This window comes from Balaenoptera acutorostrata, chromosome 8, assembly GCF_949987535.1.
Source record: "Balaenoptera acutorostrata chromosome 8, mBalAcu1.1, whole genome shotgun sequence".
NCBI lineage: Eukaryota > Metazoa > Chordata > Mammalia > Artiodactyla > Balaenopteridae > Balaenoptera > Balaenoptera acutorostrata.
The window spans coordinates 20175778-20194461 of NC_080071.1; the positions used below are offsets into that span (position 1 = coordinate 20175778).

Here is an 18684-nt window from a genome sequence, read left to right on the forward strand (position 1 = left end):
GTTAGCTGACAACCTCCTTGGTGACAGCTAGGTCACTGAATGCCTCTCTGCAGGAGCCATCCTCCCTGCCCAACCTGAGGATTATGGTAGCAGAGCTGTCAGGCTTAACTTTGACAAATTGTTTTGGGTAAATTAGTCCCTTTTAATTGCTTGTGGAAATAGTAATTTTAGACGACAAGATTATTACAGGCTGCTTGTTAATGGGTCCTCCAGCATCAAGAAAACACCACTGAGATCGCGATGACCTGTTCTTGTCCCTCTTTGGCCTTACCCTTGAAATAGCCGGAGAAGATGTTAAGTAAAGTCAGATCTCCCTCCTTGACAAGTACAGAGCACGTGTTTCCTTTTATCCTTCTGCCAAGTGAAGGATTAGAGAAGGACTTTCATCATTTCCCTGCTACCACCAGCTCATGTCAGCCGTCACAGACTTGCTGATCATTAACTTGAAAAGCCGAGGAAGTTTCTAGCTCTTCCATTTTCTTGTTTACCTGTTGGGCCAACTTGCTTTACAACTGAATGAGTTTTGAATAAACAGGGTCCTAGGTGATGAAATACTTGACTCAGCTCAAGTTGGATATTTTCAATTGCTTTTCAGTTCACTGAACAGGAGGGTCAGTTTGACTGATCGGTCAGGGCAGGTCTGCCTTATGGTTCGCCATGTGCAGAGGAGGAGGGATGGGAGGTAGAGGAGTCTTCTCAGCAGTTTATGAAGCTGGGAATTGATTGGCTATTTACTGGCTGTGTCTTACTGGGCCATTTGACCTCCCTAAGCCCTCATTTCATCATTTGTCCAAAAGGGATAAAAATAATAGCTAGCTCATGGCACAGCTATGAGGTCTAAATGGTATCATAAATACCCAGCATGTAGCAAGAGCTAAACCAAACAAAAAAGATAGCACCTATTATAATTACAGTCTATTTCTCCTTCTCAAATCCAGAAGTCTGAGATAGTGCAGAAGTCAAAGAAATAAATATCACACTCAGACCCAACTTTATCTTCATGACCTCAAAGCTTGTGACTGTAGCTACATCTAATCCCAGATCCACTGAAATCCTTTTTAAAATGATGCAGATGAAGATAGAGATTGTGACACTGCTATCAATTCAAAGTGGTTGTCACTGATTTTAATGTGTATAACCACATTCCTTGAAATCAAAGATTTCATGTGAAACTGATAATAAAGAATTTGTAGGGGACCCAATGTCTCTCTCTTGTTCTTGCTGGAACAAACCAAAGACGTCGCTTTTATGGTGTGTTTTCAAAAATGAGAATTTCATTTTTTTTAAAAGAAAGATGTTTGCTCTTTCCCTCTAGTTTTGTAACTATCACAAGATTTTGTCATCATTCTTTAGAAACTAAATGCTAATAAATGTGCTCCTTCATGGAGCTGATTCTAAAGCATATCATTTATGCATATCGTTTCATTTTTTTTCTCAGATTTCAAAAGAGTCAGTACTTGCCTTTATTGCTATTTCCCGAGGTTAGTGGTCATATCTCTTCTCTATTTACTTCCCTCTCCAGTAGGCAAACTCAAACACTGCACCAAGGAGTAAAATGTCATCTCAGGAAAAAAATGGCTAGCTCTCTAGTTATATCCTGAAGTAAGAAAAGCCTGTTTGACGTAGAGAATGGACTTGAGGACACGGGGAGTGGGAAGGGTAAGCTGGGACGAAGTGAGAGAGTGGCATGGACACATATACACTACCAAATGTAATATAGATAGCTAGTGGGAAGCAGCCACATAGCACAGGGAGATCAGCTTGGTGCTTTGTGACCACCTAGAGGGGTGGGATAGGGAGGGTAGGAGGGAGACGCAGAGGGAGGAGATATGGGGATATATGTATATGTATAGCTGATTCACTTTGTTATAAAGCAGAAACTAACCCACCATTGTAAAGCAGTTATACTCCAATAAAGATGTTTAAAAAAAAAAAAAGAAAAGAAAAGCCTGCTCTAAGAATTGGAAATGGGATAGAAAGCTGGAGGTTTGTGTATCTTGGATGGCAAAGATCCCTCCTTGTTCTTATCTTGAACACAAACCTTTTCTAAGCCTTAATGTAGCCAATTATAGGGGAAAGGAGAAGGGAGAGTGCTGAAAATTATTTCAATTAACTTATTTAGGTGGAGTGTTTGGTGGGAGTCCACAGAAATATGAATTATAATTCATATGGGAGTCTGGAATGTTCAGTGGATTGCATTTACGTAACAGGGAAAACAACACAAAGTACATGTGCTAGGGACACGGGGGTGTCTGGTTAATGTTTCTACGCAAAAGATAAACCCATTTGTTTGGTAATGGTCTTATTTGCTCTTCTAGCTGCTGTGGTCTGTGTGACACTTCTCAACAGACTTGAATGTGACCAGATCAACTCTCCTCATGATGTTCTGGTGGAGTACCAAAAACGGCCTCAGCTCCTAATCTCCAGATTCATCAAACGGCGGCTTGGACTTCGTGACCTGACATCATAGCTGGGCAGCCCAATCCTTCCCTGAAAGTTTGTAGTTCCAGTCATAATGTTGAAGTCATATATTATTTGTGGCATTTTTATATAGTTCTCATCCACATGCTAAAATCATAATTGAATGATTTTATACAACCCTTTCTCTTAGAAAAAGAATTTATTGTAGAAGAGTTTAATAACTTACATTAAATTAAATTCAAATTTCATTTTAGAATGAGTTAGCTAAGTCAGTCTAATAATTAAAACTGTAAAACTCCTGTACTGTGACATTTGGAGTTTCATATGCAGCATTAATTAGGTTCACATCAAAATAGATCAACCACTTGTGATAGAAAGCCCAGAGATAAACCCATGCACCTATGGTCAACTAATCTATGACAAAGGAGGCAAGGATATACAATGGAGAAAAGACAGTCTCTTCAATAAGTGGTGCTGGGAAAACTGGACAGCTACATGTAAAAGAATGAAATTAGAATACTCCCTAACACCATACACAAAAATAAACTCAAAATGGGTTAGAGACCTAAATGTAAGACCGGACACTATAAAACTCTTAGAGGAAAACATAGGAAGAACACTCTTTGACATAAATCACAGCAAGATCTTTTTTGATCCACCTCCTAGAGTAATGGAAATAAAAACAAAAATAAACAAATGGGACCTAATGAAACTGCAAAGCTTTTGCACAGCAAAGGAAACCATAAACAAGACGAAAAGACAACCCTCAGAATGGGAGAAAATATTTGCAAAGGAATCAACAGACAAAGGATTAATCTCCAAAATATATAAACAGCTCATTCAGCTCACTATTAAAGAAACAAACAACCCAATCCAAAAATGGGCAGAAGACCTAAATAGACATTTCTCCAAAGAAGACATACAGACGGCCATGAAGCACATGAAAAGATGCTCAACATCACTAATTATTAGAGAAATGCAAATCAAAACTCAATGAGGGGGGCTTCCCTGGTGGCGCAGTGGTTGAGAATCTGCCTGCCAATGCAGGGGACGCGGGTTCGAGCCCTGGTCTGGGAAGATCCCACATGCCACAGAGCAACTAAGCCCGTGAGCCACAGCTACTGAGCCTGCGCGTCTGGAGCCTGTGCTCCGCAACAAGAGAGGCCGCGATAGTGAGAGGTCCGCGCACCGCGATGAAGAGTGGCCCCCGCTCACCGCAACTGAAGAAAGCCCTCGCACAGAAACGAAGACCCAACACAGCCATAAATAAATAAATAAATTTATTAAAAAAAAAAAAAACTCAATGAGGTATCACCTCACACCAGTTAGAATGGGCATCATCAGAAAATCTACAAACAACAAATGCTGGAGAGGGTGTGGAGAAAAGGGAACTCTGTTGCACTGTTGGTGGGAATGTAAATTGATACAGCCACTATGGAGAACAATTTGGAGGTTCCTTAAAAAACTAAAAATAGAATTACCATATGACCCAGCAATCCCACTACTGGGCATATACCCAGAGAAAACCATAATTCAAAAAGACACATGCACCCCAATGTTCATTGCAGCACTATTTACAATAGCCAGGTCATGGAAGCATCCTAAATGCCCATCGACAGACAAATGGATAAAGAAGTTGTGGTACATATATACAATGGAATATTACTCAGCCATAAAAAGGAACGAAATTGAGTCATTTGTAGAGACGTGGATGGATCTAGAGACTGTCATACAGAGTGAAGTAAGTCAGAAAGAGAAAAACAAATATCATATATTAACGCATGTATGTGGAACCTAGAAAAATGGTACAGATGAACCGGGTTGCAGGACAGAAGTTGAGACACAGATGTAGGGAACAAACGTATGGACACCAAGGGGGGAAAACTGCAGTGGGGTGGGGATGGTGGTGTGCTGAATTGGGCGATTGGGATAGACATGTATACAGTGATGTGTATAAAACTGATGACTGATTAATATAAAATAAATAAATAAATAAAAGTTAAAAAAAAAATAGATCCCACAAGCTGGGCTTCCCTGGTGGTGCAGTGGTTAAGAATCCGCCTGCCAATGCAGGGGACAATAAAAAAAAAAAAAAAAAAAAAAGAATTTATTGTAGAAGAGTTTAATAACTTACATTAAATTAAATTCAAATTTCATTTTAGAATGAGTTAGCTAAGTCAGTCTAATAATTAAAACTGTAAAACTCCTGTACTGTGACATTTGGAGTTTCATATGCAGCATTAATTAGGTTCACATCAAAATAGATCAACCACTTGTGGATACAGTTACCCGTCACTCTGTTTCTGAAACTAATCCAGAAATTCATGTTAGAACATTGTCAGGCACTTCTAGATGTTGGACAAGTGACAGAAATTGATCATGCATATTCAAAATATTTACAGAAAAAAAGTGTCAGTGTAATGTAGGTCTATATGAAAAAGCTACACTTAGGGAAATGTGACCATACTTCTTTTTTTTCCCCTGCAGGATTTCAGTGCACCATGTAATAGGGTTAGAGGCTTAGTTTTGCCCATGTTTGTGATTTTATCACAAAAAGTAACAACTCTAGATCACACATTGATTTTCAAATGAAAACCCTTGGAAATGCAAAGACAGATCTTCATTTTTCTTCAGAAATCACAAATGATTAAATCACCTTCTAGCAATTTTTTTTCTTTTAAGGAAATGCATTTTGAAGAGGCTGTATTTTTTAAATTTCATTTCAATATTAACCTCATAGGCTGAGGAATTAACAACAAGTGAATTTAGACCTGAGTTCAAGATGTTAAAGTCATCCTTTTTTGTGACTTTGAAGCAGGTCTTGCCTGCACCCAACCTGTACCCCTATTCAGTTTGACCCTCTGGCAGGCATGGTGTCACTTAGGGGATACACCTTGCTCTGTATGAGTTGATGCCTCCTGGGGGGGAGTCTTCTAAGGCTGATACACTTAAGAGTTGGGAAGCATGGATGGCGGAAGGGTGGAGGAGAGCTTACAATCTTGAATAGCATGTAACGTTGTGTACATATATTTATATTGTTGTGGCTCAAATAAAATTTAATTCCAACCATGAGAGAGATTTCTTTTGTCTCTTTGTAATCAATGACAATAAACAATCTCCCGAGAGGAGCATCAGTTTGGGAACTTTTTTGGCAATAGATATGCTTGGAGTGCAATTTTTAAAGTATCCCAGTAATTCACCATCAAATACCAGCATCAGAACTAAAAGTAAGGTAGAATAACACTGCGGTCATTAGTGCGGTTTTCACTGTGTTTCATATATATTTTTAGACCAAGTGGAAACTACTTCAGACTGTTCTCCGTAAGCCTTCAATATGAACTTTTATTTACCTGTTCCTGGAAAACCTTATTTTCCTTTTTATTGAGAGAAGAGGAGGTTATGAGAGAGAGAGAGAGAAGAAAGAAATAATCGCAGTCAGTCCTCCCCTCAGCTCCTGCAGAAGGGTGTGTGTATGCGCACGCACCTGCCAGCAACCTGGGACACCTCTTTGACGAATCTGCCTTCCTCATTCCCACATCCAAAAACTGCCAAGTCCTATGAGTTGATTCTCCTAGATAGCTCTCCAACCTGTCCACCAGGGGACAGCCCTCCTGCTCCTCAAGCCAGCTTCCTCCCAGCCCCACCCACAGCCTCCCACAACGCCCTCTGCAGCCTCCTTAAATTACTCATCACCGCTTGCAATTATGTCATGATCTGTCTCTACAGAATTAATGTGCCTAGGCTATAAGGCTCATGAGGACAAAGACTGCATTTGTTTTATTTACTGCTGTACCCCAAGCACCCAAACAGCGTCTGTCTCATTCTAGGTGCTCAGCAAATGTTTGTTAAATGAAGAATGAATCCACTTCATACATTTCCTTCATAAACTCTCACTAAAATGCCTCTAGTCTTTGCGAGACTTATCCTTTCCTTATTCAGTCCGTTGTCATCTCAGCTCTCCTTGGCTGTCCCTCCCATGACATCTCACTTTACGGGGTGGAAAGTCCTCTGTACCATCAGTGTAGAGTTGTGGTGATGTCTAGAACTTCTTGCTTTCTCCTATAGCACATGGCTTTCCCCTCTGTCAAAACCAAACCCTAGATTCACCTCCTTCAGGAAGGTCTCCAAGTTTAATTCCCCCTCAGTTCATCACATCTAGTTCCCTTAGAACTAGGGTTGCACTAGGAAGATATCAATGTGTCCTCGTTTGTAGGCTATGCTGAGAACACTTGTCCTTTTTCATGAACTTGGATAATGGCTGCCCAGCTTGTCTTCATTTGGGAGGCTCATGTCTCCCTTCAACTGCCCTCTTTCTACCTTTTGACTGCCATGGAGTGTTGTCCGACGCAGGCATTCAGCCACTACTCACCTATGCCTGCGCTAAGTCTGGGAACCAGCTCTTCACCTCACCTCTAACCCCACCTTCTCCACTCATTCAGTCTCGCCCTCCTAGAAATCTATTCAAGAAACAGATAGGCTTGCAAAAACTCTTCTGGTGATTTCTATGTATGGGTGTTGCATGTATTTTTGGTATGTTTTTTCTTTGTTCATTCATTCATTATAAATCCATATCTCTCCCTCTGCCCCAAAAGAATCAGAGACAGTTTACAAGGATAAATAAAAGCACATCAAGATAGTACAAATTAGACCTAAGTGGGAAAGAAAAAGGAAAAGGGAAGGGAAGGGGCATCATTGGCACAAAGCCTGAAGCTAATACCAAGATGCGTCGCATACAGTTCATGCACTGGCAGACAGGAGGCGCTGAATTGGCTCTGGGCTGCCTAGCAGCTGCTTTGTAAAGAGAAAAATTTTACAGCATCTCTAAGACAAAATGTGAACTAATCATCAGGAGAAGAACAACTAGTTGTGATTCCAAGCGGCCAGAGTGTAGTGTAGTGTAGTGGTGAGTGTGGGGCGTGGGGTGGGGGAGGGGTGTGTGTGTCAGTGCATTTACTCCAGGTGGCTCTCAACACTGCTGCACGTTAGGGTCAGCAGGGAAGCCTTCAAAAACCACCATTTGGGGCCCCACCACAGACCAGCTAAATGAGAATCTCTGGAAGTGGGACTGGGAATCCCTATTTAAAAAATTTCCCCTGGTGATGTGCAGCCTGGGTCAAAAGGCACTGATTTAAAAGAATGAATAGTCTGGGAATCTGGCAGGCACTCCTCCAGCTGAACTTCTAGAATTCTTTCAATGGTGCCTCCACTGGACTAGTTATATAAAGGTCAAGCTTTTTTACTTGACTCTTACTCCTCAACAAGAACAGTATCTTTTTTCTCTGAGGTATAGTTGACAGTAAAATGTATATATTTTCAAGTGTACAATATGATGACTTGATAATATATACACATTGTGAAATGATTATCACAATCAAGTCAATTAACACATCCATCACCTCACATAGTTACCTTTTATGCAATAGCCAAGCTATGGAAACAACATAAGTGTCTGTTGATTGATGAATGGATAAAGAAAATATGTTATATATATGTGTGCGTTATATATGTGTATGTATGTGTGTGTATATATATATATATATATATATATACACATACACACAATGCATTGTATCTATCTATAGATAGATACATACATACAATGGAATATTATTTATCCATAAAAAGAAGGAAATCCTGCCATTTGTGACAACATGGATGAAACTGGAGGGCATTATACCAAGTAAAATAAACCAGACAAAGACAAATACTGTATGGTATTACTTATATGTGGAATCCAAAAAAAAAGTCAGATTCATAGAAACAGAGAGTAGAATGGTGGTTACCAAGGCCTGGGGGCAGGGAATGGGGAGATGTTGGTCTAAGTGGTCAAACGGTACAAATTTCTAGTTATAAGATGATAAGTTTTGAGGATCTGATATACAGTACGGTGACTATAGTTTAACTCTGTGCAGTACACTTGAAATTTGCTAAGAGTAGATTTTTAGCATTCTCACCAAAAAGAGGAACAATATCGTAACCATTTTATATCCCCAGCAATGTGCACAGTGCCTGACACAGAGTAAAAGTGAATTAATTATACATATTAATATATTTATATATATTGTTATGGATTAAATTTTTGTGTTCCCCTCACCAAATTCATATGTTGAAGCTCTAACCCTCAGTGTGGCTATATTTGGAGATGGGGTCTATAAGGAATTAGGTTAAATGAGGTCACAGGATGGGGCCTTGATCTGATAGAATTAGTGTCCTTATCAGAAGGGAGACCGGAGAGCTCACTCTCTTTCTCTCTCTGTACACATGTACTGAGAAAAGTCCATGTGAGGATGCAGTGAGAAGGTTGCCATCTGCAAACCAGGAAGAGAGCTCTCAACTGATATGGAATCAGCTGGAATCTTGGTCTGGGGCTTGTAGCTTCCAGAACTGTGAGAAAATAAATTTCTGTTGTTTAAGCCACTCAGTCATTGGTATTTTGTTATGGTACCCACAGCTAAGACATATATCATATATATGAATTACACGCGCGTGTGTGTGTGTGTGTACATATATAAACAAAACCCAAAAAACAAACAAAACCACAATCAATCAACCAATTAAAGCAAATACATAGCTGACTACCTGTCAAGTTAACTTTGCCCAAATGTGATCCCTTGACCAACCTTTCCGAGTAACATGTGTATATTATTCAGTGTAATTTGCTACGTGAGATCATTAACAGCCAGACCAGTTCCTCTGCTCCATGTTTCACTCCCAAACACACTAGACAATTGACACACAACACAATCTTAGTAAAACACAATCTTTGGTCCAAAATACACGCAATAACTTCTCCTGGTTTATTTTTATCCAGTTATAGAATGTTATTTAGTGCTTTGCACCCTGTAAGTACTTAACAAGGATTACAAACTATCAACTTCAGAAATACAACAAAGTGAGTTTAAATTTTATATCCTTCTTTTAAAAACATAGCTCTTAACATTTGGGATTCATTTTGGAGACCGTTGATAAAAATCTATGGACTTGCTCAGCAGAAAAATGCACATTCACACGTATACCCCTGAGTTTGCATATAATTTCATGGGTTTGCACACTTTCCTTGGGCTGAGTCATGGCAGGATACCTGTGTCCCCTACCACAGGCCACAGTCCCTCTGGGTGGCCCTAGTCATACTGCTGTCCTCTAGGTTCTGGTTATTGCTCCCTTCAAGCCCCCTCACATCAGGGCTGGTAACAGCTGTTCCAGCTACACCACCCTTTGTTGTTCCCTAAATCCTGCCCACCCCTTTGTGGATAGTCCTTTCAGGAAATTCTCTCAGTTCCCCAGTTTAATTGTGCCATCTGGTTCCTGCTGGGATCCATTAATACAGCCTCCAAAATACATCTGGGGACCCAAAACCATTTAGAAAAATGTAAGAAGCTAAAGTCATTCTATATGCAGGTCTTTCAATTATAATTCTTTTACTGCAAAACAGAAGTTAGTATTTTTCTTCTTAACTGCTAGAGCACTTTAAAAAAAGATATAACCCTCTATTCAAGAATGTATGCTTGTATTTAAAATTCTCCTGGAACTCTCCAGGACTTGCAGCTTGAAAAACATGGTGTTCAACTTACACTTTCTTGGCTGGCTGATGGGCATCCCATGTATGATAGAATTGAAAGCTTGAGTAAAAGACAGATAAATGGTCTCCATTGCTTGCCTCCAAGCTACATGTTCCAGCACCCTGTCATGGAAGGAAATTAAAATTGTCTGACATACTGAGTTTCATAAAGCCACACCATTCCTCTCCAGGATCCTGTGTGCCTCTAGATGTCTATACCATAAGTAGATTTTTTGAGGATTTGATCTACAACCTTCATCTCAGGATTAGAGCTTAAGTAAATGCAATCCTTAGTTATTAGGGTCTCTCTTTGTCCTTTTTAAAAAATAAAGAAACTCTATAAACATTTCTTTCCTCAGTCCTCCTGGACTTTCTCTATCTCTTAAGAATTCTAAAATACTGGCCAGTGGGGGTCTACCATCCAATGTCTCCTAAGATGAAGAACTAAAAATACTGATAATTTGCAACCTGCTTCATTATTTACTCCTCAAGGGTTTTCCTCATTTCTTATTTGCTTTTTCACTCCTCCTAAATAGGTGTTGCTCAGTCTGGAATCAACTTAACATTTATTTTTCTAAAAACTGAGCATAGCAATTTTAACTTGAGAATTAAAAGCCCACCATTAAATCACCTTTTCCCCTGAAACCTTAAATATGATTTGAACATTATTTTTATAAGTATAACATAGTTTAAAAAATCATCAGGCAAACAATCTAGAAACCAGTATCATCTAGTTTGTACAGGATTAGTCAAAAATTACCCTCCAAAAGGTAGTAATTTAAGATTGTGTCTATTTATTTTCTAAATTTCTTAGAAAATCTGTTATTCTCTATAGTAACTTAATCATTAACATTGTGAAGCACTGGGGACATTTCAGAATTACAGAAATCATCTGAGTAGTCTGATTTTGCTCTCTCCTCTGTTAAAAGAAGAAGTACAAATCCTTAAAAAACTGGATTCTTCTTTTCACTTCCATATCACTTTATTTCTTCATCTGAGTTTAAGGTCCTTTGCATTTGCATTTCCTCCCAACATTGTAACCAACAGAAACCAATGATGGGGCAAACAAAATGTTACCCATGTCCCACTTACTCTGGGTAAATAATCAGCAGTGGACACCAATCTACTAGCCAGATCTGCCTCCTACACTGCCTGGTCCTACCTTCTCCTTCCTTCCCCTTGGTCTCCAGAGGTCACACCTATTCTAGAACTGGTTCCATGATTGATTCAAGGTTGCAGTGCCATGGACATGCTCTAAGTTAACATGTAAATGATAGAACAAATATATTGATAAAGGACCTACTTTGCACAAGTCACAGTGCTAGGTGTTGTGGGAAAGCAAGACACAGTCACCTCCTTTAGACAATTCACAGCCTACTAAGTTTAAGGCACTAAGGCAAATGTGTGGATAACTACAATTCAAGGATAATCTGATAGACCTGAAAAGAGAGGTGGACATAAAAGTGTTCTAAGGACTTACCAGGGGAAATGATTGTATGGAGATGGAAAAATTTGAAAGGGTTCCTTGGACAAGGTGGATATTTGAGATGAATTTTATTTAAGGGCCATAATTTTTTTTTTTTTTTAATTTTTTTTTAAAATTTATTTATTTATTTATTTTTGGCTGCATTGGGTCTTCGTTGAGGTGTGCGGATTTCTCATTGCGGTGTGTGGGCTTCTCTTGTTGGGAGCACGGGCTCTAGGCACACAGGCTTCAGTAGTTGTGGCACGCGGGCTCAGTAGTTGCAGCTCGTGGGCTCTAGAGCGCAGGCTCAGTAGGTGTGTTGCACGGGCTTAGTTGCTCCGCGGCATGTGGGATCTTCCCAGACCAGGGCTCGAACCCGTGTCCCCTGCATTGGCAGGCGGATTCCTAACCACTGCGCCACCAGGGAAGCCCTAACGGCCATAATTTTGAAAGAAACTCTAAAGCGGGTGTTGCCATCAAAGGAAAAAGCATGAAATAAGACAAAGGAGGACAATACAGGACATATGTAAGAATAGTAAAGACTCCTGTTTTGCTGGATCTGGAAAGGTGATTTGGGGTTCTATTGTGTGAGGCCCAGAAGTCAGAGTAAGGAGTTTGGACCTTATTCCCAGGCAAAGGGAAGTGGCTGAAACACATAGAGCAGGACTGACTGGCAGTCTGAAGGGGTAAGAGGAAGGAGGAGGAGTAAGGCTGAGATAATTACTGGTAACAAAAAACTGTACCTGGTGTAGGTGACCAGGACGTGGCTAGCTCCCTCTCACAGTATTCGAACATTGGGGGAAGGGCAGAGATGGAGTAAAGATAAGCTGGGGCTGTCAAAGACATTGCTTTCTTGTTAGACTAGGCAGCTCCCCTACTGTGAAGGTCAGCGCCTTCAAATTTTCACCTAATAAGTTAAACGCTTACGTATTTCAGAATAAAAATTCCCTTCTCATGTAAGATAATGTGCTTCCAAAGTCTTTCTTTTGTTAAAAGGCTAAGGAAAGTTCAAACATGACAGAGCCAGAGCAGTAGCTGTGGGAGAGAGTGGCATTTAAAGGGCTGATGAGTGAGAGATGTCAGCAGTGATCTCAGTATCTATTTAGATAAAACTCCTTATGGCTTTGTGGCTAATAAAGAATCTTCTTTCCCCCAGAGGATATACGTAAAGGCTCGACTCACAGATGTAGAGAATAAACTGGTGGTTGGGGGGGAGGTGCAATATAAGGGTGGGGCAACGGGAGGTACAAAATGTTAAGTATAAAATAGGCTCAAGGATGTATTGTACAACACAGGAAATATAGCCAGTGTTTTTTAATAACTGTAAATGGAAAGTAACCTTTAAAAATTGTATAAAAATTTAAAAAAATTTTAGAGTAAACCAAACAAAAATAAATAAATAAAATTTAAAAATAAAAGTAAAGGCTCAATGAAATCCTGTCACATGCTACAACATGAATGAAACTTGCAGACATTATGCTAAGTAAAATAAGGCAGACACAAAAGGACAATTGTTGTATCTAGATAGTCAAATTCAAAAAGAAAGAAGTGGTTATGAGGGGCTGAGGGAAAGAGGAAGGGAGAGTTATTGTTTAATGGGTACAGAGTTTCAGTTTGGGATGGATAGTGGTGATGGTTACAAAATCATGTAAATGTATCTAATGCCACTGATTTGTACACTCAAAAGAAGGTTAAAATGGTAAATGTTATGATAACTATATTTTACTACAATAAAAAGTAAAAGCTCAATGAAGTCTGTATTGTGGTTTTTATAATACCAAATTCTAATTTACTAATTTTTGGAAAGAAAGTTCATGCGATATGGCCTGATGGAATCACGCCTGCTGGTTGGCAATCTACACAGGCTTCTGGGACTCTCTAGGATCGAAATATACTACCAGGGAAGGAAAGAAACTGGTATGAAGTGGGGGAAGATAATAAGATGAAAAATGAAATGTTGAGAAGGAAGGGGACTAGTAAGGAAGGAAGACAGTTGTGAAATAATGTTGTGAGAAGAAAGAAGTCTACTGGGGGTTCTGCAAGATGGAGAGCTAACATATCCCAAAGCACTGGAAACACCTGCAAATGCTGCATAAAACATTTCTGGAAGAGAATCAAAAGATGCTAACAGGAAGGAAGAAACTTAAAGCCAGAGTAGTGACCTGATAGCCTGGAGGCTTGGAATTAAAGTTTATGTAGACACATTTTGGGTGAGGTGTTGGGACTAAGACTCAAGAGAAAAAAATCTGCCCACCTGCAGAAGAGACCCTAGTAAATCTTGTCTGCCTCTGTCTAGGCAACCTGTGGGGGGAAACATGTAATTCCCTGAGAGATACAAAATCCATGCTTGATCCTTATTCAGTGTTGGAGTTTAAATTTATATTGCATTCCAGGAAACCCCATTTCAAAATATAAACAGAAAATTAGGTTATGAATAGAGATGTCCCTGGCACTCCTGGCATAAGTAAAAGCAAAACCACATGGTACAACAGACACAGACAGGTGGCAGGGGATTTTCACAAAATATTCAGCCTCAGTGAATATGAGGCTCATGATAAAAAGTCACAGAATAAGTATGTGACAATTTTTGTGTGAGGCACAGTAAATGGTCATAAAATACAGGAAGATTATATTCAAGAATTTGAGTTACTAGATGGGATATAGAAAGTGACTGCCAAAGAGAATATCTTTAAAATTATTAAAGCTGTAACAGAAGTAATTGAAACACAGAAATGAGAAATGGAAAAAGTCAAGACTGCTTTGAATGATGTTGATGATGATAATAATAATAGCACAGCACTGACCACTTTTCTAGATGCTTTGCAAGGGAATTTCCTGACAGACCAGTGGTTAGGACTCCTGGCTTTCACTGCCAAGGACGCAGGTTCGATCCCTGGTCGGGGAACTAAAATCCCGCAGGCCGCGGGGCACGGTCAAAAATATAAACAAATTTTAAAAATAAATAAATAAAATAAATTCCAATTTTAATTTTAAAATGTTTTGCAAATACTAATTCATTTAATCCTCAAACAACACTGTTATATTGTGTTATGAGGTATTATTATTTTACCAGTTTATAGATGAGAAAACTGGAGCACAGAGAGATTAAGTAACTTGCTCCAGGTCACAAGTCTAATAAGAAACAGAGCTGAAGTTTGCACAAAAACATTCTCTATCCAAATGTCTTAGTCCATTTGGGCTGCTATAACAAAAACTGAGTGGTTTATAAACAACAGAAATTTATTTCTCTCAGTCTGGAGGCTGGAAAGACCAAGTTCTGTGCCAGCAGATTCAGTGTCTGGTGAGAAGCCATTTCCTGGTTCATAAATGGCCATCTTCTCGTTGTAACCTCACATGGCAAAAGGGACAAGGGAACTATCTGGGGTCTCTTTTACAAGGGCATTAACCTCATTCATTTGGGCTATACCTTCATGACCTAATCACCTCCCAGAAGCCCCATCTCCCAATACCATCACATTGGGGGTTAGGATTTCAACATATGAATTTGGGGAATACAACTTTCAGTCTATAGCACCAGAGTATATGGTCTGAACCACTACACTAAACCAAGAACCAAATTTTACTTCCAAATAAAATGTAAAATTTCAAAACATTTCAAAATTGGAAATTACAATATTGAAAAAATTGGTAATTTTTAGGAAAGTTCAGTGGATGAGTTAATAGCAGATTAGGCACAGCTGAAAAAAGAATTAGTGAACTTTAAAATAGAACCGAAAAAAAACTGAGAACACAGCACAGAAATAGAGATGGAAAATATAAAATTAAGGGTAAGAAGCATAAAATAAGAGAATAAAATGAGAAGATCTAATAAGTTTCTAAAAGAAGTTCTAGAAAGAAAGAGTAGACAGAACAATAAAGAGACAATATTCAAAAACATAATGATTAAGAAATCTCCAGAATTGGTAAAAGACATAAATATTCGAGAAGCACAATATAAATAAAGGCAAATCACACATGGGAGTATTGTAGTAAAGTTATCTAAGAAAACTGAGAGAAAATGTTAAAAGTAAACAAAAAAAGGAAAGAGAGGGGTTCTCTACAAATGAACAATTTGTTTGATAACACATATCTCAATAGCAGCCATAGAATCTGAAAGATCCTAGATTATCTAGATTATATCTTTAGAGTCATGAAGAAAAATACGGTCAACTCAGAATTTTACACCCAGGTAGAATATTATTCAGGCATGAACAATAAAATAAAAACTTTTTAAAAAACAAAGGTGGAGAGTATTCCCTACACTTAGATACTTGCTGAAAGAACAACTAATTGAATGGTGAGCAATGAAATTGGTAAAAACTGACTGAAAAATCAATTTGGGAGATTAAAACCCAGAACTAGATAAAATTAAAATGGAAAACTGAAGTGTGATCAGTGGAGGGTCCTACAGGCCCACCATCACTGGGAGGAGAGTAGAGGTTGGAATGACACTAGACTTTATTAGGTTACTTGTGCATATTTAAAATATAAGGGCTACTGTCCACAGAACAGTAGTTAAATGTTGAATTTCCACACAACTGAAGGGGAAACGACAGAATAAAGGAAAACTTGATTAATGTTGTAGAAGGAAGAAAGAGGAAGAACAAGAAAGATTAGAAATAGCATGATAAATAGAAAATAGAATATAGAGTGACTAAAATAAATTTAAAGGTACCAGTAATCATAGTGAATGTAAACTAATTTAACTCATCAGTTAAAAGGCAGAGACTATCAGATTGAAAAGTAAAACAAAATCCAGCTATATCCTATTTATGGGAGAACTTCTAAAACATAATACCGAAGATTGACATTAAAGCGACAGAAAAAGACATACCAGACTTCTGTTTCCAACGGGATGGAGAACTAGGTTTTACAAAACTCCCTCTACCACCTTGAAACACCCAGATCTGGACAAATCACACAAAGACACTTTAAAACATCTTATTAAGCTCACAAGAAATAAGGGGAAATCCTTAAGAGAGAGAAAACACAAAGAGTAAGACCATATCCCAGAAGCAGATGAACACACAATACAGAAAGTGGTGCTTCTCTGGGTCAGGGGTCACTCTGGGAGCCAAAATCGCCTCTCCTGTTTTTGTCAGGTCTTATTGGAACCCAGCCAGGCCCAGTGTTTACATACTGTCTCTGGCTCCTTTTGCACTACAACAGCAGAACTGAGCAGTTTCGATAGACATCATATGACTGGCAACGGTGAAAATACTTACTATCTAGCCCTTTAAAGAAAAGTTTGCTGACCTCTGTTCCAGGGGCCCAGAGTGAGGAGGCATGGAGTCAGGTGCAGAAACCAAAGCCCAGGCCTTTAGTCTGTGCACAGTGAAGGAGGTGAAATGGAGACTCCCCACAAATAGGACACTTGAAACCACTTCACTCTCTGTAAAAGAACGGGTTGAGAGAAAATCTGACTCTTTGCAAAGGGCACGGATGAGGAGAGCTGGCAGCCTGCGGCCCTGCTGTAGCTGGGGTTACTCTGAGTTTGGCGCCCATGGCCTGAACTCATGCTGCCTCCCAGGCCCACCACAAAAGCAGACTGCCAGCTCAGAGGTCCACTTCCAAGGGTATTTCTCAGCACCTACCACCTGTGCTCTAAACGAGGTGTTAGCAGCATTTCCTCTCTGCTGTTTCTGGGGTTTTTTTCATTCACTGTGGTAGTCTCCTGGGTGGTCCCAGTTAATTCCCCAGGTAACAGTTATTGTTGATGGTAGTGTTCTGGTTACAAAGTTGCATGGGTTTGGAGTGGTTTGTCCCTAACCCCAGCTTGCTTGCTTGCTTTCTGCTACTTTTAATGCACAATATTACAGCATGCAGGTTTTTTTTTTTAAATATACATACATCACTGTTCTTTTTTGAAGATCTGAATACAGTAGAAACAACTAAATGTAGATGCTTAAAATTGAAATATTAAGTTTCATTTTGTAATGTGTTTGGATTTATTTTTTAGCAGAATGATAACACTAAGAACTATTTCTTTTTTCTTCTAAATCTACATTTAGACTACCCTATGCCTGAACATTGTCCTTGTTCCTGAGTGCTCTGTGTGTTCTTGCCTAGGTATTTGCTTACAGGAGATTTGGGGCAGTGACTGAACCATGACCAGAAGGTATGGGGTTGGACCAGTGTTCACAGCATGCTGGAGAAGAGACTGGAAAGTAATAGGTTGGGTTTGGTGCAGTGAATTCTTGGTGTACCCAACACAGTGTTGTTCAATAATGAATAGTTCATTGAAGAAGGCACTGAGTGCTAGCTTCTGATGGGTACTTTGTGAGCACTTGGGGCAAGTCAACCCCATTGGGAAGGGATGGATTTTTCATTTTTCTCTGCATCACCTCCCCACAGCCCTCTTTCCTTACCCCCATCAGTAGTCCTGGAAAGACTCTAAAGGGGTGGAACAGTTTCATCCCTTGGGGACTGAGATTGTTGGAGGCTGGCCTCTAGGTGGAGGAGGCACATGGGTTCCCTCCTGGATGTAGGCTGGCTGGCCACTACCACATCATGGCACACAATGCCAAGGAGAATGGTGGCTGGTGGGAGACCTGTGGAAGAGTTGGTCTCTGATCACAACTAGTATATTCATTCCTTATTTCTCTGATCATAATCCCCTTTTAGCCTCCAAGCCTTCAATAAGTCTTGTGAATTGCTACAGGCTATTAGTGTGTGGAATTAAGGAAATTCTCTGTTTCCATGCTTGGAGCAAAGCTTGAAGGAAGAACAGCAACCGCCTAAGTGAAGCCAGATATGAGATGGCAAAAGACGATCTGCTGAGCAGTGGACCTGTGGATGGAGCCACAGGGCTGTCTACAGTGACGAGCTTCCACCAGGACGCATTTGTGTAACATGCAGGCATTTCCGAAAACGTGTAGAAGAGAAACAGGTAAAAATCCTGGATGGTGGTTATGGCAAAACCATTTATATATAAAAAAGAAGTGAGGCCTTATTTTTAGACTCACTAGCTGGGACTACAGTATTTGGTGCATGAATAGATCTTGGGAAAGAAAGTTCTATGGAATAGACCTTGGAAATGATGGCTTAAGGGAATAGCCCTCCTGGAGGATTCACATTTTCATAAGTGCTTTAACTATTGGAAGGAACTTAGCATCTATTCCAGATAATGGGGGCTCCTAGGGGACTTTTTCGGCACTTCTTAAATCACACCATTATGATACATTTGAGTTCATACCCAGGTAAAAATCCAAAGAAGAGTCCCCATGCCTGACTTGTGACT

General features: G+C 39.6%; 2 protein-coding genes across 4 annotated transcripts in view; one reads left to right on the plus strand and one right to left on the minus strand.

Moving 5' to 3' along the window:
* Window positions 1–5578, plus strand: part of UPP2 (uridine phosphorylase 2) — a 45810-nt gene extending 40232 nt beyond the window's left edge. For 2 of the 3 annotated variants that reach the window (XM_007183114.2, XM_007183116.2), the window contains one exon: window positions 2319–5578. In XM_007183114.2, coding sequence (XP_007183176.1) covers window positions 2319–2470 — 152 coding nt within the window. In that variant the 3' untranslated portion in view covers window positions 2471–5578. Of the gene's footprint in view, window positions 1–1438; window positions 1482–2318 lie in introns of all 3 variants that reach the window. The other variant, XM_007183115.3, reaches the window with a different exon arrangement.
* A 4342-nt stretch (window positions 5579–9920) lies between these two features.
* Window positions 9921–18684, minus strand: part of CCDC148 (coiled-coil domain containing 148) — a 294377-nt gene continuing 285613 nt past the window's right edge. Inside the window, exon 16 of the mRNA XM_057551473.1 lies at window positions 9921–10102. Within this exon, the coding sequence (XP_057407456.1) occupies window positions 9989–10102 (114 nt within the window). The 3' untranslated portion in view covers window positions 9921–9988. The remainder of the gene's footprint in view (window positions 10103–18684) is intronic.